Source organism: Argentina anserina, chromosome 1 (assembly GCF_933775445.1).
Source record: "Argentina anserina chromosome 1, drPotAnse1.1, whole genome shotgun sequence".
Classification (NCBI taxonomy): domain Eukaryota; kingdom Viridiplantae; phylum Streptophyta; class Magnoliopsida; order Rosales; family Rosaceae; genus Argentina; species Argentina anserina.
The window spans coordinates 22,790,377-22,811,276 of record NC_065872.1 but is presented as its reverse complement, the minus strand read 5'-3'; the positions used below and the strand labels follow the sequence as shown (position 1 = coordinate 22,811,276).

At 35.1% G+C, this 20,900-nt stretch overlaps 1 protein-coding gene and 1 pseudogene across 2 annotated transcripts; both read right to left on the bottom strand.

Moving 5' to 3' along the window:
* Positions 1-1,235: 1,235 nt before the first annotated feature.
* On the bottom strand, positions 1,236-3,382 carry LOC126788860 (dihydrofolate reductase-like; annotated as a pseudogene).
* A 120-nt stretch (positions 3,383-3,502) lies between these two features.
* On the bottom strand, positions 3,503-7,354 carry LOC126788832 (ubiquitin-conjugating enzyme E2 22). Of its 2 annotated transcripts, none has more exons than XM_050514847.1 (7): positions 7,217-7,354; positions 6,417-6,522; positions 5,544-5,688; positions 5,385-5,462; positions 5,008-5,120; positions 4,755-4,858; positions 3,503-4,083 (listed from the first exon to the last, which is right to left on the bottom strand). In XM_050514847.1, exons 2-7 carry the CDS (start codon positions 6,417-6,419, stop codon positions 3,699-3,701), a joined length of 828 nt encoding a protein of 275 aa, XP_050370804.1. In that variant the 5' UTR covers positions 6,420-6,522; positions 7,217-7,354; the 3' UTR covers positions 3,503-3,698. The 2 variants fall into 2 exon arrangements, with proteins under 2 accessions (XP_050370804.1, XP_050370811.1); XM_050514854.1 differs by having other exon boundaries at positions 7,284-7,302.
* Positions 7,355-20,900: the final 13,546 nt, after the last annotated feature.

Below are 20,900 nucleotides of genomic sequence, written 5' to 3'. Positions count from 1 at the left end.
TTGGTTTACATAATACCAAATTAGTGTTTGCAAAGATTGTCTTGAGGGACATTTGAAAGTCTCAATTCGGTGTATGAAGTTTGGAAGTCTCATTATGAAAGCCACTGATTTAGCAATGGAATTCAAACATAGTAGAAGGTAAGCTTAAATTTAAATTGAAAATGAAAAAGGCCAGTTGGTGGGTGATTAATACTTCTATTCACCATCAAAATTTTGTTTCTTCTTGCTGTGGTGACAAGAGTAAGTTATTCTTCTTGGTGATGACTGGCAGGCTAGAGTAGGTTAGAACATATAATCTTAGGTGTATAAAAGGAAAAGGTACAAATGAAGAAATCACTAATATATTTTTTTGAAATGGATAAAGAAATCACTAATAGTGGAATGGAGATAACTGAAGCGAAACAAATCACACGCTGACATACGCTAAACATGTTCCCTATTAGTAGAGTCGCAAAGTCTGGTTCTTTTGCTTACACCACCTAAATTCTATTAGCCACAATATTTCTGACAATGAGACTTTTGGCCTGATTGAAAAATTCTTCCTTCATTTCAGGAGAAATACAAGCGTCTTGATACTATCATGGTTCTTGGGGTCTACTTTTTAAGAAAGAGACCTGATAATGTAGCTCGCCAGTAACTACAAAATATAGACATCGCACAAGTGAATGAGTCAAATTTCCTGGTAACCTGAGAAAGTCGGATAAAGGTGAAACACTCCTGCCTCAACCATTCTTATTACAAGTTTACAGCTAAATCTTCAAGAGGTTCTCCCCAAAAAAAGTTTAAAGAATGCATATATCCATCGGCTTCACTGCTCAGGTTGGCTAGCCTGAGCATTGGAAGTAAGCTAGGGGCTAGCTCTTGTGCTTAGTTTTGAGTATCTACTAGATGTATGTCAACTAAGGTCTTACGCAACTAACATTATTCTCCAAAGAATTAGGTTCAACGCTTGGTTTCGTTGCATGAGGCTCCTTAATGCCGGCATGTGTAAACAATGAAGGAATTGCTCTTGATGCTTGTAGCTTTCAATTGGATATAAGGATATAAGGTGTTAGGCAACAACATAGATGTGGAAAACTCTTTGCCTCAACCATTCTTACGACTAAACATCCATTTTTCACCTTCCGCCATTACACATTTATAAAAAGTACATTGCAGTAGATAATGAAGTTTAGTGAGATGGCTGAAGATTATATATATATATACATTCATATATTCATAGTGAATTGCTCAATTTGGATCCTACCCACGATCGCCAATGAAAAGTAATTACGAAATAGAAGAGAACATAACTAAATATCAGTCTCAGTTTGAAATTATGCTCGGTGCCTCGACTCCTTTCTCAGTTTTCTCTTTGATAACTACTCCATTTGTCTCCAGCTGGCCAGTTTGGACCTTATTACATGATGCTGCAACTACTGAAGCTTTGGCTTCTCCATTTCTCAGTTCATGATTACTGTCCAGAGCAGGAGTAGTAGTTGTAGTAGTAGCCCCAATATTGGCTTGGATGATTGTCTTAGTCCACTCATATAACTGTTTTGTGGCTACTTCATCGGTATGTCACAAACAAACCCCAAATTTTTTGAGTTAATCAACCAATATTGGTATAAATCTGTTTTTTTTTTGTCATAGGGTATAAATATGTATGCAACAGATATATATAGGTACTGACCAAGCCTTGGAACAGTATGTCCTTGTGGGTGCCTTATGATGAGGGGATTGTGGAATTCAGAAGCAAGCTCCTCTGATGGTAATTTTAACCAATCTTTGGCTCCTATCAAGTGGACAGATTTGGCCTTGATTTTGTCTTTGTAAGCAATGTCACAGATGCTTGGCTGTCGGAACTTTGCTCCTGATATCGATATGAAAAATTTGATAGGTGGATGCTCCATTAACAGTTTTCCCTGCATTATATAGGATTCATTTACTTTATGGTTCACAATATGTTCCTTGTGATCTTGGACAAAGGACAGAGCTAATTGACTAAATTCGTTACCTGAGCTTGGTAGCCTAGCAAGAGTCCGCATAGTGTTAAGATCAAGTATTATAATATGATCTTAGAATATACTACAATAGATGGTTACACATTTATATACATCCTCAATTAGCTGGTTGATCGATGGATCAGTCTGCTATAGTACGCAGTTATGCACGTCATGAGTGAATGAGACGTTCAGTTTAATGTCGTGTGTATCATACCTGAGAGAAGCCAAGCAAACCATCAAAGGGGCCATTGCTTGTTATGTAGTCACATAAATAAGAGATGCATGCTTCCAAGTTTGTGTACTCCGTGAAGTCCTGGATGAACAAGGAAATGAAGAGACTATTTAAGTTCAATGATATAAAGAAACTTTTTTCCTTTTTATCTTCTTTTTAATTTCTTTCCCTGTAGATAGAGAATAAATAAATAAAAACTCATCTCAAAGGCTGGAACAATTAGAAACAGAGAAGAAATATATATATATCTTAGTAATCTTACCTTTTCAAATTGGAACCACTCGAAGTAAGCAGGTGGGAAGATGCCTTCAATGTCAGATTTTCCTCCAGCAGGAAACATCCCATCTGGAAACTCCTGCAAATTTAGGAAATATTCTTAGGTATCCACATGTATGCAATACATACATATACTCATATGACAACAAAATTATGGTCGTTGTTGTGATGAGTTTACCCAAACAATGATTTTAGTTCTATTCGGGTTAGTTGCTCAACCTATAAAAATTTTACAAGAGGGACTTGTTGTCCATATAGAGCATCCATAATTATCTTTTAATTTACATAAACTAAAATATTAAATCTTGAAATGCTTAGAAAATGATCAACGAAAAGACAAGAATGGCCAAGTGCACGTTCAGTTTTTGTTAGTCTGACTCCATATTAGCATGCAACAGTAAACAGTATGCGACAAATAAGCTACTAAAGCTAGCGGGGGGGGGAGGACACTTAAACATACCATGTCAAACTGAGAGAATAGAAGGCATCCCATTTGCTAATTTGCTTTTGCAGAAAGCTGCCACTGGTTCTAAATCCATGGAGGCAAAGCATCTTCATCTTATTGTCTTTAAGGCTTTCCATTCTCTTCCTATTCTCCGGTCTCACTCCAAACTTACTTGACAAACAAACCAACGTAGTTGTGTTGGTTTAATAGAGAGGGTTGCTAGTTACTAGTGCTACCAACTACTACCTTTCTCGACTCAAGTCTCCCAGCTACTACCTTTCTTTGGTTGGTTGGTGTTCCACGTGCACCATCCTTTTGATTAAATGTGGTTAGGCTTCGATGAAATGAGAAGCTCCTATTCCACCTTCAAAATAAAAATGCCTCGTTTTTGTTCGACCAGAATCCCTCTCTTTTAAATATTGGAAGAGATGTTAGAATTTCCTAACATCATTCTCACCCAGTTAACAAAGAGGTTATATAAGTCTTGCTCATGACCCTCGTTCAAACATGACATGTACATCACATGGTATTGCCTCAACTACGTGTAGAAATGTTTTCAGTGCAAAGAATAATGAAGATGTAGACATAATACTGGGTAAATTCAATTGACAACTTTTTCTCAATGCAAGTATTTCTTACAACATCACACACTGCTCAGCCCATATATTTTGACACTTGACACTGCTCAGCCCTCCCTCCCCCTCTCTCCCTTCAACAGTAAGGGGATAACAGATAAGTCACCACAATTTCCCTTGAAACTTCATAATCTCTTCAGACTTTTCTTTCTTGCATCGATTTTCTTCTTTTCTGCCAGTGCTTTTGTCAAGCCAGCTTCCTTCTTTAGTGTTGTATTTCTTGCTACAGCTGAGGCAGCAGTGCCACCAACTCTCGTCTCTGCTGCTGCAGCCGCTACAGCAGCAGCCTGATCCTGGCCAAGTCCTCTTGCAGTAACAGTCAAAGGGACCAGTACGGATGGGGAAGGGGCTGGAGATGCCAGTGGCAAAGCAGCACCACCTACCATGATCTTTTGATCAGCATTAAGTGCCGAGGTGTTAGATTGATCAACGTTCAGGGCAGTAGTAGACTCAGAAATAGCTCCTGTTTTGAATTTGGGTTTTGGTTTGGCATGGATTCCAGTATAAAGCCTGCACTCAAGAGATAATAATTAATAACCACGAGTCATGGTACATATCTAATAGTCAAATCCCTAAGGAAGTTTACTGGCAGTTGGTACATTGACATGGCATATATAGTCTGGATACTATGGTAAGTTGGTTTGCTGTTATGCTATTTCTACAAATTTGAGCTATTAAGATGCAAGCTATGTGGGTCTCAATTCATAATATGAGCCTAGAATATGGCATATAATTTCAATCACGTGGATGCATACATATCTTATTCTATGATAGCAAATTAAGTAAGGAAATTAGAAAGAGTAGAGACTCAAAAAGTACGGTTTTGCATATCAAACAAAAAAAAACTACATGTAATATTAAATCAAGGTATAAGAGCTGGTTTTTGGCGATTCAAGGTCTAATTGCTAATCCATATTTCCAAAAGCAAGTGATATCTGATAGAGCTGGTTAAAAAAAATTATCTTATTAGGATAGTGAGAGCCAAGAAATAAAAAATCAGCCCGTACCAGCAAGTAGAAAGGAACCAACATCAAAAGTATCAATACATAAAGCTAACAACACATTTAATCAAAGGTTCTACATGCGTAACCACCCAAAGATTTGTATATAGATTCCCTATGTTTCCTACGTTCGCAAACATCCAGCATATAACAAATGAGCTACAATGAGCCACAACTCACCTGGCATGTCTTGCATATTCCTCATAATCCTCAAGCAGCATCTTGCCTGCTTGTTCATTTAAGGCGGATTCAGGAAATGGTTCTATCAACAGACATCTGACTACCTGTTATCACAAAGCATGAACAAGAAAACAAAAATTTAAAAGAAAATAAAAAATATCATCAGACTGCCATAAGACAATACCTAGTAGACAGATACGATAAAATTGGAAATGGAAGGAAGTCAGCCAATGAAGTATCATAGAGAACTTACAATGAGAACATGTCGTAATCCAAGGCTTGGATTCCAATCTTTTTTTAAGGTGTTCACACAAATCTCACCATTATTTGCAATGTTTGGATGGAAAATTCTAGTCAGAAAGTAACCTGCAACAATTGAAACCATATAATCATCAAGATATGACCAAAGTAAAACATTCAGCCACAAAGGATTGAGTGTAGGCATGAAACGGATTGACAATAAAAGCGCTATATGTGAACAGCATCATAATTTCATCTCTTTTGCTTCATAATAATGTCATCATTTACTACACGCAGAATGAGGCAACAGAGGCAGCACAAGACCATAAAAAAACAAAAATAAAGACCGAATATATAAAAAGTTTATGAATTGTCATTACAAAAACAAACCTTTGGGAGGAGAGTGCGGAAAGTCATGAGATAATAACAGCTTCATGCGAAAAACACCATTCTCGTAAGGAGTGCCAGCTGCAAAGTCACGGAATTATGTAAGCAAACATCCTAGAGTATATTAGACAGATGCAGAACTTATAAGACTAGGAGACATGCCTGGCCCTTCAATATCAGCAAATATGAGTGAAAAGTCATCATCATTCACGCAAACTTTAATGCCTTCAGGAGGGGATTCGTCAAGACTCTTCAATTCCTTTGCAAGTTGCTTGATCACATTTGGTGGCAGATTTTCATTGGTAGCCTGACATGTTGACATAATCATAAAAGTTATATAAATAGTTAAAGTAGAAAAGGAAAAAGAAACAAGTCTAGCTCAGCATTTTTTTTTTCTGTATTAGTTTGGTTCAGGCAGATAACATATAATTATCTGCCTTGGTTTGTTGACCCAACATGCACAAAGATAGGCCTACAAATTTTTAAGACAAACCCTTGTGAGCAGGTTTAGAATAAACAACATACGAACTCACATGGCTGACTTTTCTATATAAAGAGGATTTATATTTCATACAAGAGGGCAGTGTTTCATGCACAGACGGATTGCTGTTTAACCCATCACGTACTCTAAACAGTAGAATCAAGGGTACCTCAAGTATATTTGGAGGAAACATCATATCACAATTTCCCTGAACCCCAGCCAGGTTTAAAACATGGGGCGTCATGGCAAAACATTAGAATCGTTATGATACAGAAAACTCTAGCATTTAGCTAGTAGGTCGCATCAAGCGGTTCAAACTCCATACAATAATGGAGAAAAGCACGCAACCCTTGTTAGTGCATAGCCCTAAATGAAGCATCTAGACCAATAGGGTTAAAAATTAAAACTAACGACAAGGATAAAACCTGACGATCACTACTAATAACTTGTTGGTGCATAACACAGTAATATACATCTATATTTGGCCAGTGATGTATGTGACAAGATAGAACGAAAACAATTTTTTAAAAGAATGCAGTAAGTCATAACTTTACCATGGTATTAAAGGAATGATGTCCTTCAACAGATTTTGCTACCGAAATCAATTCAGCAGCTTTACCGAGAAGTGCGATAGAATAGGGCAGCTGTAATCAGAGATACCTGCAATAAAAATTGATGGTTAATGTCAATAATCAAGACTTCCCAACTCATACTTGTCATGTGTCTCCAAAGAACTATGAAAGTAAACTAATTATCCATTAAAAGAAAAAATCATAGACATCAAACACAGTGATGAATATATACAATGCCGTAGTAGTAGAGCAGAACTGAAAAAAAAAAAAAAAAAAGGATCCCGATCATCTCTGTAATATCCCCATCCCCTATAACCAACATCATAAGTGAATGTGAGTAAATATACAAACTAACTCACATAGTCAATAAATTTGCGTTCGAGTTTCACCTTTTGGTATTTGGAAAAATAGAGCACACAAATTAGTTTACAACCAACTATGAGGCAGAAGAACATAACAAGGGCATGTTTTTCTCCAACTGGCATCAGAACAAAGTAATGTACAGAAGAACTTAAATTGAAAGACACCAAGCACATCATAAATATTAAGTCAAAAGATTAGAATTCATTTATCCCTCAAACCAAAGACACACGGGATAAAAAGTCAACAAGAACCTAAAACAGCCGTAGAAAAGCAGATCAACCAAAAAGAGTGGAACTGATGATGCCCAATTCAAAAAGATGACAATCAAACAAAGCACAAATAAGAACACAGCCTCAAAAATTTGAAATTCGCAGATTAAAATTGATGACGAAAACCTAGTCTCAGAGAAGAAAGATTACCGACGAAAGGGTGAGATTTCGCCGGGAGAATCCTCTCATAAACAAGAAAAACCAAAGCAAAACTCACAGTGCTGGCGATGATTGAGATTGAGGGCTTCCAGGAGATGAGAAGCAGAAGAGGAGAGACTGTGTGTGAAGAAAGAGATGATTGATTGGAAGAGGAGCCTTAAAAATAATATATATCTTTATCGGTGTTTTTTTGTTTTTTTTTTAGGGAACATTTTTATTTTTATTTTATAAATAAATGCAATGAAAAACAAACAAGTTTGAAACGAGGTGTCGATCTGGTGCAGCTTCAAGGATTATAGACGTTGGAGTCTTGGAACCCGTGCTTAGTCGACGCGCTTGTTTCTTTCTTGTATTGTACGCGCTGACAAAATTTTGTTTTTTACCCTCATATCAGTATTAATTTTATGGGATTCTCTTGGTTACCAAGTGGTAAAGATTTCTAAGACATCTTGTCACTGTTACCATTTGTTTTCCCGTATGAGCAAATGCACCCATGAACTAAAAGCATGTTTACTAAACCGTAATGAGATTGAAAATGAATCGGGATAGGAGAGAGGAGGAGTTATTCCAATTTTCCTTGTTTACTTGTTATTCAGAATCAGAATTAATTCTTATCATTCATGTGTTTACCAACATGTAAAAATGAGAATCATAAAAAGATAGATGCTAAAATGCTTTTAAGTATGACTCACTAGTCACTAATATAACAAATATGAATGTTTTGGGTTATCGTAAATTATCATGATATTTTAGGAATGAGAGTTTGATTTAGCTTTTATTGGAAATCAATACTTAGGTCCCCGTCTAGAAGTAGAAGGGGGCATTAATTGTTGAATGACTGGTGGGACCCACAACCATTTATTTCCATGTAGAGTTGGTAACTACCATTTTTTAAGGGGAAATAGTCATTCCACAGGTAATCATTCCCTTTGATGGTAAGTAAACACGACATAAAGCCAATGAACAATTGGCATACTAAATTAGTGCTACCAATGAACTATTCATCCAAATTGGTATTACTAATCCACTATTCACCAATACACCAGTAAATACCAATTTGATGACTAATTACTATTGATATTTAAAATTTGTATGATTCATTCATAAAATTGATATTTCACTTATAATTTTAATTAATTATTCACAAGATTGATATTAAAAATTAATAAGATTTTTATATTAAAGCACAAATGTTGTTATCATTGTTTTATTATTGTTCTTAAAAAAGAATAAAATAAAAATTATGTAACCGATAAAATTACTGACAAACCATTATTTTTTACATGTGGACTTTTGATATTTATATCCCACAATAATTATTTATGATTACTGATAAGATAATTGTCCAATCTTCATATGATATGTGTCAACTACTAATTTCATTATCTTCTGAAAATATATGTATAAGTGATAAGATTTGTGACCTATAAATGCATGACACGTGTATTAATCATTACATTTTATCTTATAAAATTCCTAATAAATAAGCTTTAGATTTTGTTCTCTATTCACACAATCATCTTCTTGTACATCTACATTTTCTTTTAAAAAACCTAAGAATCAGTCTCGGTTCTTCCAATGGAAGAATTGAACAACTGGTTGTTAGATAAGGATCATGAAAATATGGAAGAGCTCGAGCAAATCCAAGCTACAAATACACAAGCGGCAACAATAGTGGCGCAATACCAATTATCAAAGATGCCCAGATGACGTGGTTCATGATAGGAGTATTTTATGCGACGATATTATAGTGTAAATCCTTGCATTTTTATTTGTTTATTTCTTTCAAAATACCATATTAACTTGGTTGTGTGTTTAGGTAGCTTGTGGAGTAATTTAGAAGTAATTGAACTTAATTGAGAAATAGTATCTTTATTTCCTAACATATATGGATTATAAGAAAACCTAGAGGATGACTACTTCTAGGGACGGCTGAGAATGGTTGCAAGGGGAAGGAATCAGAATTGAGGAAGAGGATTGATATACAAGGATAATTAAGAGATAGAGAGATAGAAGGACATAGGAGAGAGGAGTTCAAATCATATTGGAAGAGGATTGATATGGATACTTAAGAGAGAAGCAGGGAGAGATAGACGGAGACTTGGAGATATCAACCATCATCACAACATCCCCTCAGACTCACTTTCAATCCCCTCAAGCTCACATACCATCTCCTTGAGCTCACCAACATATCTGCTCGAGGTGCCATAATCTCATCAAGGCCTCCATAGTTGCTTCACACAATTACAAGGGATCTCACCATCATCACCATTGACATCTCCATCTTCCATCGTTACTTCTCCTTTGTTATCTTTAGATTTATTTGTGTGATTGTTTCAACTATGTGTGGCTAACTTTTCTCAGTTAGGGGTGAGGTTAGAAGCCCCGAGTATGTGATAAACATGGTTTGATTCTTGGTTTCGTTGTTATTAAGTTGTCGAATACGTTTATTTGATTTTGGTTTATGGAGAACTCTTGGTTGTTTATGTTCATGAATGCATGCATAAAACATTATTAACTTGTGAGTAGGGATAGAAATAGGTTGACTAATCTCCTAATTGGTTAGAAGGCTTATTTCAAGGTAATAAAACTTATAGAACAATAGGTGAAACTAAGTAAAGAGGATTGCATGCTAAGTATGCGTTTCCACACTAGTTTTGCATACTTGTTTCGATCAAATTTCCATTGAGTTTATTGCTTAGGGTAATTCATTGAAAGGATAACGCCTATATCTGGATTGATTATTCTAAAGGCTAAATAACAGTGCGTCATCTTGCTCTAGTAATTGTGGGAAGTAATAAGAACTTATGCAGTACGTTCACGGTTTTTTCTTGATTGAAACCGATTCTCGACTTAATAACTAGAACCTAGGATTGTACACATGTTTTGAATATTTTCGGTGGTGGACAACTGAGTCTCTAACATCTTCTCCATATCATCTCAATCTCAGTTTGATTTGTTTGTTTTATTTCTTATTTCTATTCTCTTGTTTGTGAAACATCAACCCCCCCCCCAATCATCTTTCACCTTTTCATTTAGTTTAGTTTGTTTGTTTTATTTTCTTTTGAGTGCAAATTAAATACCCTCAGTCTTTGGCATCGAACGATCCTTGATTATTCTATATTACGATTGACAATCTTTTACATGGTTAATTGTGAGGTTATTTTCGCCGTATCAGTTCACAACCCTGCTGTGCTCCAAATGTTGAAAGGTATAGAGAAGTCCGTGGTGAATTTCTATTGTAGGATTGTTTTATCGAATGTCCAGTATATGATGAAGGAAGCTTTTGGATGCGGTATAGAATGCAAAGACATGTATTCAAATGCATAATGGACAACCTCGATAGCTTTTTGGAGGCAATAAGCAAACGCCACTGGAAGGCTAGGATTACTTCATAATCTAGAAAATGAGTGGTGCCCTGAGAATACTTGCGTATGGCGCGGCTGCTAATTAATGTGATGAAAACACTAGGATGGGAGCTTCTACAGTCCTAAAATGTCTCAAGCAATTTTGCAAACAAGTTGAGTTTATTTATGGTGGCTACTATCTTCGTTATCCAAATCGAGTTGACTTATATAGGCTTCTCAATAGAGGACAATGTTGTGGTTTTCCAAGCAGGATCGGGAGCATAGATTGCATGCATTAGGAGTGAAAACACTGCCCAACCACCTGGGTTGGAGCTTACGCGGGTCGAAAGGGTATACCAACTATTATTCTTGCAGCAATTGATGGGTCCTGAGGGAGACTCTCAAATTACCTTGCAAGAAAGAGGTTAATAGTATAGGATAACTAGTGATCGTTCTTACACCAGGAACTAAGGCAGGGGATTTTAGGGTAAGATTTATAAAGAATAACTAAACAAAGTAACAAGCACAAAAGATGGGGTTTTAAGTTTTGAAAACAAAACTAAAGATTGAAAGACAAATTATAAAGATGCTAAAGCATTGAATCCACCACCTAGTACTCATATCCTCCTCGCTAGTTGATAGCAATTGAATTCTCTAGATTGCATGCTAAAGATTTCGGTACAAAAACCTTATTGATCCCGAACATATGCCAAAGTTCTTCTAACTAATGAATTCTAACTTGTTGATCTCAAGTAGCCAAACTATAATTTACTTCACATAATGATCAGGCCAAAGTAAACATGTTCAACTCCATTACGCACAAAAGAATTAGGAAATCATGCAAACAAGAATATCGACTATGATCAAGCTCTTGTATTCTTAATTCACAACTCTGTAATCACAAGATAAAATAATGCTTTCGCACCCTAGAAAACATCTACTCAATGATCAAGCATCATGTTCTCAAATAAAATATCTCATAAATAAAACCTATGTCTTATTGATCCCGATCAAAGATTTTGAATAAGAATTTCAATGAAAACAATGACTAAGAGTTTAACATAGCAATCTGGAAATCCAATCAGCCCTAGCTAGAAGTTTAGAAATTCAATCAAAGAAATCATGACAAGGAAATAATGGAGGAACAAGTCTAGCTGCTCCTTCTTGTCTTCTACGTCCTCCTTTGTGTCCAAGTATCTCTCTGCCAAGGAATTCTTTTCTTTTATTTCTCCAAACTCTACTTTGACTTGGGCTTTTAGAAGTATCCTTGTCCAACTTAGAGTAGATTTCTTCTCCCAAAGTAACACAAAATTATTGAGGTCAATGCAAGATAATATTCCATATACATTCAGGTTTCTCTCATTGTGATAAGATTAATGGACTTGGGCCTCACAAACTGAATTCCAAAAAGATAGGAAAATCATATCAGAATTTGTCATCCCGCACTAGGTTCACTCGCTTTAGAAGAGTCCAAATCCACTTCCATAAAATTCCACATAAAGCTAACATTCATATCTTTCCAATGGTGTATGGCACGCCTTCTGATTCCTTGTGAGCAGGTACATTTTAATCCGCAAAGTTGACGCACTGTAGAGACGATTTCTGGAAATTCAGGATAGCAAGCACATTAGCAATCCTTAAGTCAACTTTAAGCTCAAAGTTCTTCTTTTCTCCTACTTAACCTATAAAATATGAAAACCAAGTAAATGACTCACAATGACAAGAACTAAACATATAACCCAGCATATAAGAGTATAGAAATATATGAAATTATCAGTCTATCAGCAATGGCATCTTACAACACACATGTATGACACGCATTCTTTGAAACCCGTGGAGCCCAAAATTATTTTAACATTCTTGGTGCGTCCAATGTGTTCGAGTGCGTCCTAGGTGGAACTGCTCATGTTATTGAGCTTGAGGTCAACAACAAAAGGTATACTAATGCTTACTACCTAGCTGATGGAATATATCCGAGATGGTCAACTTTTGTCAAAACAATATCAAATCCTAAAACAGAAGAGGAGAAATATTTTTTGCAAAAAACAAGAGGCTTATCGCAAAGATATTGAGAGGTGCTTTGGTATCTTGCAATATTGATGGGCCATACTCCGTCTCGAAGCTAGATTGTTTAAATTGGAAGATCTTCGAGCCATCATGATATCTTGTATCATCCTCCACAATCATAGTGGATGATGAGTTTGTAGAAGAAGAATTCGTGGAGACTTAATAAGAAGATCTAATGAATCCAACAATGGCAACCGTATATGACCTACCTGTGGATCCCATTATGAAATAACCCATTCTTTTTGAACCAGTAGGGAGAGATGGTCGTAATATTCTTGCATTTATGGATTGTGAATTTCCAAGTAGAATATGCATCTCTTCACATGTGTCTACAAGATGATTTAGTGATACATAACTGGAACATGTATGGTAATTGAGAGGGAACTACTAGAATTTGAATAAATCTTTGTTTGTAATTTTAATAAATGTCCTTTATGTGTGCTATGTTTCTATTATATGTTTGATTTTATTTGTAATTTTAATTAATGTACTTCATGTTGTACTTTATGTGTTTAAAATTTAAGTTGGCATCAATAAAACTAATGCGGTTGAGATGTTATTAGTTTATTCAAAGCATAAAAATTTGCTTTCATGAAATTACAATTACAAAAGTGAAATTTAGAATACATAATAAAATACTTAATTAACCTAAACATCAAATTCATGTATGTAGAAATCGCTACTACCATCGTTGGACATTGTCTTTGCTATAATGGAACTCTTCCTTTTCTTTTTTTTCCCACCAAGCCTTTAATTGTAGCACCATGGAATCCATATCCATAGCGATAATTTTTGCCTCTTCAAATATAAGTAATTTCTTTGTGTGAGACGTCATTTCCTCCATTCGTTTCTTTACTAGATCAATAGAAGCTTGGCTTGATTTGGCCATGGTTTGTATAGCACAAGCCACATTTTCTGCTCCATCTTGCGTCGTCTTTTCTTGTAATAACCAAATATTCAAATTTCATTATTGTAATTTCTCTAAATTAATAAAATGGTGTTTTGTATAATTTATGATTCTACACCTTTGATTTAGGCCTTATTCGAAGTCAGTTTAATTTCGAGAAATCAAAAGCTTGAAAACGATTAAGTTTCTAAAGGTTCAAGAGTTTACTTTTGATGCTTCGCTCATTTCCAAAAACTTGCTTTATGAAAGTTATAGAGCTCATCAATATGAGTTCGTAAACACGCGACACACTTAATTCGGGTAACGTATGAAAGTTGTTAGCAACCAAAGTTTGGCTTTCGATTTTGGAAGGGTATAAAAGGGAAATTTTTGGGGAGAAACCTAAAAATCAGAAACTATGATTGGAACAGCCGCACGTAAATTGTTCATCATCATTTTCCTCCCCATTTCGACACAGACATTCCCTCCCTCTGATCGCCCTCATCTGAGCTCCATTAAGGTTGTCGCCGGTCTCTTTAGAACCGCAAGGCCGACCACTTCAAGTTTGTGGGCTGTAACTCAAGCCTGTAGTTGCTGCATTGTGGAAAAAAATTACAGCTGCTCCTCCGGCAACTTCCTAGTCATTCTGACGGTTCTTGAAGGTTTAAGAACTTCTCCCTTCACTTGTTGTACATGTTAGATTAAGTGATAATACTAGTTGTGGTGGTTGTAGGCAGTGCGTGAGTCCCGTGCACAGCTGCCTTGGGCGGCGCGTGGAAGCATGTTTAAGATTGATGTGTTGTGATTATTGTTATTGTGGCGAAAGGGACCGGAAATGACAAAAATGTACCTTCCAATAAAATGAGTCTATTGGTAAGACTTGTGAATATTCTATTGACGTGAGTCACTTGGTTGTTTTCTTTAAGTACAATATTATAATGGTTGGATTGATATGTTGTAAGTGTGGTTTTAACATTGGAGTCTTGTTAAAACGTTTCCTGGTCTTCGAACCTAGTGATGACAATTAAATCGGGAACCAAGCCTTTGGCCGGATGATTGGTTACGATTAGTTAGAGCTCTAGTCTGTCTGTCGTGCACGGCGTGAGGGGTAACCTGGTGGGGTTACTTGGGTCTCATGAGTGCACTTGTTTTTAAATGAGTTATTGGTTATCTTTTCTTATGCATTTGTGGAAATGGAAGAACTTGTTGATGTGATTGACAGTGAAATTATATAATTGTTTGATTTATTCATATGAACTATAAAGCTTACCTGGTTTGTGTTTGTAATCCGGGTGCACCAATCAATGATGTAGAGATAGACCTGCAGGTGAGGATTAGCAAGCTTCAGGAGCTTCTTGTTGGAGGACCGCCAAGTAGTTCCCTTTTGTTTTGGTCAGGATTTGAGTGAATTTTACATTATTGTTGTGAAATTTTAATTAAAACTCACAAGCGCCCCGAATCGTCGTTAGTATAGTGTGCAAGTACGAGGTCGTTCCAACTAAGGATTGAGAATCGATTTAATCCTAACTTAATTGATCTAAACTAATAATATAGATTTTAGGTTTTTAAATAACAAATTATAAAAGAAACAAACAAAGTAGAACCTATGGTATCAGAATTAACCACTAAAATCATATTTATATATCAATGAAATTAATGGATTCTTTTGTATTTCTAGATTACAATTCCCGTATCTATGTCTAGGTATGGCACTTAGACCAAAGTTTTCTTTAAGTGTATGATACTCTCCAGGTACGGCATATATCGTATATCCTATCATGCAGTCTATCCAGGTATGACATAAATTTAACATGAATGACTCATTACAATCTAGAAAATAAGAGAATCATACAAACCATTACTTCAGATACAACAATAATGTAATTCATAACTGTTAATCACAAGAAGTAAGTTGAATTATATTGCAGGTACGCCTCAAATTCATCTTCTAGTTACTAGATGAAAAGCCCTAAGGTGATCAATTAAAGAACTTAAACATAAAGCATCAATTCAAATATTGACTAAAAATTCATCATAAAGAAACTATAAATCCATCAATTTAAAAACCTCAACTACACAAACAATCATGATATGACATTATCCTAACCCTAGAGAAAATCTTTAACAAACTACAACTAAGAAAAACATACACAAGACCTCATCACGTATGAAATTTGTGCTCCCTTTATATATGGAAGATTATTGCTCATCTTTTACTTCAGTTTTCTTGTAAAACTTGGTATCAGACTCCTAACTTGATATGGAATGGCAAAACCTTGAAATAACTTTTGTAAAAGTAGGAATTCATGTACTCTTTGCATCTTCATCTGAATCATTGACCTTGATGTACTGAAATTGAATGAACTTGGCAACACAACTTGAGTTCTCTATAAATGAAAGCAAACCCGATCAGATTTCAGCTCTGACTTCTAGTCACTTAAACGATCATAACTTCCTCTCAGAATATTGAAATCAAGATCTGTAAAATCCTACAAAACGCAGACATCCGTATCTTTCCAAAGTTATAAGGCTCATGGTCTAATTCGATCTAGAACTCTCACAGTAGCTCGGCAAATTTAGATGTTTTGCACATGCAAATTCTCATAATGAAGAATATAATTGCCATTTAATATTTGTTAGCTCATTTTAGTTTTTTTTCTTCTTTCTTTGACACAAACCTAAAAGCACAGTAAAATAACACAAATCAATCCTAAATTAGAAAACTAAACATATAAACCAAGAATATGATGCATAGAAAAATAAGATAATATGAGCACATCAATTATCCCGATTTTGTTACTATTTTGTCAACAATGGTGATATATTATTCATGTTGACTGAGTTGCTTGTTGAACTCAATTTTTGATACACTGTTACTGTAAAATGATTTCAATGTAATTAAGGTTCTTTTAGAGTTGTTCACAACATTGAATTTGAATTATGGTTCAAAACTTTCAGGTTGCGACATTTCTTTTTTCTTTGCTTTCATGGATCTCTTTATTCCAATAGGTCTCAGATTGGAGCTAGCTTGATGGAGTCTCCAAAACAATATTATCTTCCAAATCAATTGGAGAAATCAATTTGTGTGGGAATGAGACTAGGTGTCGAAAAATTTGATGCCGGTGGTTGAGGATTAGGGAGTGGATCTTGGAATGACGGGTGATGCTTAATTACATCCCAACATCCGGTTTTTACAAACTTCTTTTGATACTTTTTCATAAAGATCGTTTCAGCATGATTTTCCTAAAAAATGACAATGAAATAATATAACAATAACATTTGTAAGGAAACAATAAAATCTAAAATAAATTCAAACAACAATAATAATATAACAAATAATAATATTGAGGAAAGAATATGAACCTCATCATTTCAATTGGTTCCACTTGCTATACGATCATGAGCGGTGATTTGTGCATTGTTCCAATATTTACGTTTTTTTTTCAATTCTCGAAAATGAGAAAACATAGCTTGAGCGCCTTAGGAGCTTGAAGGACCATTCCAATTTTGATGGTAATCGGCATGAATTTTGTCCCATAACCTGGCGGAGGTTATGAATTTATCTGTAATAAGAACTACCGTCACACGAGCCCATAAATCGCATAGTTGAATTTTGTCATCGCGTTGCCAATTTGAACCATTTTCTTCTATTGTTGGATGATAAATGAAGAAAATAGACAACTAGTTTGTGAAGGAAGAAGATGAGAATGAAAGAGATTTTCTGAAAATTTGTGGTGAAAGAAATGATATTTATAAAGTTATTGAAAAACATTTGAATTTTACAAAAAATTAGATATATATATTTTTTTCAAACCTCCAACGATTATTTAATTGCAGTCGTCAAATTGAAAATCTAATAGCCACAATTAAAGAGTCGTTCAATGGATATATAGCTTGTATGTGGTGTGTTTTATGATATAGTGGGCTCCACAAAAAGCCATACTAATATACTGATCAATTCTTGGTCATTGAATTAGTACTACATGTGGGCTCCATCAATTGGTCATATCATTTTATAACCGATGCATTTCCTTATTTTTCCCATATTAGTTAATTAGTCAACTCTTAGCTCATTGGTGCATGTGGTCTTAAAAAAGTTTATCTCACACATTCCTCTTTCTTTCAACCTCATTCAATAAAAATTCATGAGTACAAATTATGAATCTTACTTCGCCTAATCTTGTACTTCATCTCCAAACCTTCATGACAACACTATTCTCACACACAATTAGACATCCCACCATCAATGGCATCAAAGTAAATGGTAGGACGAACAATGAAAATATATATCGATTATTAGTGGGTTTTTAATTGCAGTGTGGACAAGTTGGGATTGAATGTAGAATGGTTGAGTCTTTTTAGAGAATTTTTAAGTTGGCTAGTGAAAATGTTAAGGATTTTAAACATAAACCTCAGTCATTAGAGGTCATGGGCTCATGGCCTTAATGCTTGTTAGAGTGAAAATGTTAGAGAAGTTGAGTTCATGCTTTCTACATTGGATAGTCTAGACATAAGAAAGTCTATCAAGCTCAATAACATTTGTCCAGAAAGTTTCCTTCAAGACATGCATTTAGGCTTGTTAAACATGTAAATTAAATACAAGAACATAATAGACTAAAAATGTAACACATGCTCACTAACATTTTTCTAAAAAAGTCTACTTTTATAAATAAATAAAACTTGTAAAGTATCCAGAAAATCTACTTCTAGACATGCAAATGACTCGTTAATCATGTAGCGATGACACTAAAACAAGTAAAGAACATTATCCAATAAGTCTACTACTCAGAATGAAATTAACGTTAAACATGTAAATAAATCATATGAAAAGTAGTATAAATGAAAACATAACGTCAAGCTCAAGAACATTTCTAAAGAATGTCTACTTCTATAAATTAAACAACTCATCAAATATGTCGACAAAAAAAATAAGGAACAAAGTTTTCAATTAGTATTGTATTTGAATTTGTGTTGACTCATTTTAATTGATAGACTTTTTCGAAAATTTACAAACTCTTTGAAAAGTTCACTGACTTCAACCAAAGACTTTTAGTAGGGTGTATTGTATTTGGATTTATATAGACTTATTTTCATTGACAGACTTGTTAAAAAGTCAACAGACTTTTTAAAAAGTCCATATACTTTCATAAAATTGTTAAAATCATTGACTTTAACTACAAACTTTTAGCTGATTTCTACATACTTAAACTGATTCATCAAATCCACAGAATTCATATTGACCGACTTCTATAGAACCATATAATTCATATAGATTGAATTTTAACGGACCCTTAGTACGCATCGGAATTTTCTTGACAACGTCAATGTCAAGGGAACGCCAACTCGCTACTGGTGCAACCTTTCCTTCCAGCCTTATTGTAAGCGAGGCTCATGCTCTTCTATCATATTCGATTGGTTTTTGTTTCCCAAAATCCCAACTCACTAAGTACCTTAGCTTGTACTTATCTCATTCACTCCAGTGTTACCCTTTCACTTAGCCTACTATGCATGACATTTCCATTGTATTCACATGCACAAGTATGTTAGGGAAATAACTTTCCTTTTCATTGATAAACCAAACCTACATAGATAATGCAAGAAATCTTGACAATGTTCGAATTGAACTTCCGAGTCTCATACTTAGATTCCTACTCAACTAAATACAAATATAATTATGGAAAGTTGTAACTGACTATAATTTCCTACTTACACTAAGCAAACATGCCTTCTTTTTAGTAGATAGATCATTATAGTGACAATATGGTATCAAAGCCCAAGTTGCTCATGATACACCTTTTGATTGAAGAAAATCTGTGTAGGGGTGCTTCAGCAATGTAATGTCTCGATGTTTCAAGTTGTTTAAACTATATTTTTCTTTTGTAAACAGAAAGTATGGGTTTCCACGAGTTCGCCATATTTTATGGTGAATTGTTCGGAGTTCCGAGCTATTTTTAGCGATTTCTCGAAATATATTTGGAAAAATCAGTTATAGTGATATGGCGAGTTTTCATTAGTTGATGGGGTGACATTTGGCATGCATAGGATCAGCTGAGGCTGTTTTTTTGTTAGTCATTAGACACATGTCCAATTGTGGTGAAGGCTAGAGTTTTGTTGACATATGGCCTTTAGTCATCTAATAGCATGTTGCCACGTGTCCTTTGGGAAAGCTATAAATAGGGACCTGACCAGCCCCTTGCTGTGCTCTCTCTCGTGTCTCTTTCTCTCTCCTCATGTCCCATATTTTATATTGTTTTATTAGTTTGCGATAAAATTACGCGAGTAGCTGCTGATTCGTATTGACATGTTCTTTCTATCCTAATGGTTTGGTCTAGATCCAACGGTGATGTTTAGAAGGCTCGTTCTAAGAGGTTCGGTTAACGGTCTTGGTGACGTTTTGTACTTTCGAGGTGAGTGGTTGATGTAATGTGTTTTAAATGTTCTTATATGTTTTTAAAATAGTTGAAAAACATGATTTTGATCTATTTATCATATATTTCTCTATTTTCAAGTGAAGCACGTCGATTTGTGAACTATGTTGAGATTATATGTATTATGGTGTTAGATCTACTATTTGACTGGTCATGGAACATGTGAACTTCTTGATTGAGTTATGCTGAAGTAAGGATGTGGCCCACGGAGGTATAGGGCAATGTTGTGCATTGTTGTGAATGTATTGTGCATATATGATATACTCATTATACTGTTTTCCTATAGCGTGAATAAAATGACGTGGCTTTACTGACATTACATTACCCACTCACTGAGCGTGTGGTTGTGCTCAACCACCCATGTATACACTCTTTTTCAGAGAAGTGTAGATTCGTCAAGTTGGGAAGGGATTGTACGAGCCTAGAAAGAAGTTGTTTTTATTTTTACTAGAGTTAAGTTTCTCAATAGTCTCTCAACTCTGGTGCACAGGTCAGTTTGATCCCCAAACTTATAAAGCGATCAATGTGATCCCTAGAGTCTTTTGTTGCTATCAACAAGATCCCTACCATTAACTTTCTGAATAATTCCATTACAGACCTTTTTTTTACCTTAAAAGTCCATATTCAACCTCCTAAAAACTAGCCTTCAACATGCTAAAAATTCGCCTAACGACTCACTTGTCTAAATGGCTACTAAAACTAGCGGAATCACTACTGTCTTAGAGTGTTTAAATCTCGACTTCTTCAAAGTAACAAAAGAAACAAGAGAAGAAGAGCATAAAATAAATATTTTTGTGACGGAATATGGGGCACAACATAGAATTATTTAAGCAAACAATATTACAAACATTAAACCTAGAGCCTCACTCTAGGGTAAACAACTAAAAATATTTTAACCACTCATAGCTATCAATTAAAGTACAAATACTTACATGTAATAGTAGCAC

What these genes read in the sequence shown, in the direction of transcription:
- LOC126788832 (XM_050514847.1), bottom strand. An exon ending in TCCGCACTCTCCTCCCAAAG is followed by an intron (nt 5,121 to 5,384) that starts GTTTGTTTTTGT and finishes CAATTGTTGCAG; the next exon opens with GTTACTTTCTGACTAGAATT. An exon ending in GAATATGCAAGACATGCCAG is followed by an intron (nt 4,084 to 4,754) that starts GTGAGTTGTGGC and finishes TCTTGAGTGCAG; the next exon opens with GCTTTATACTGGAATCCATG.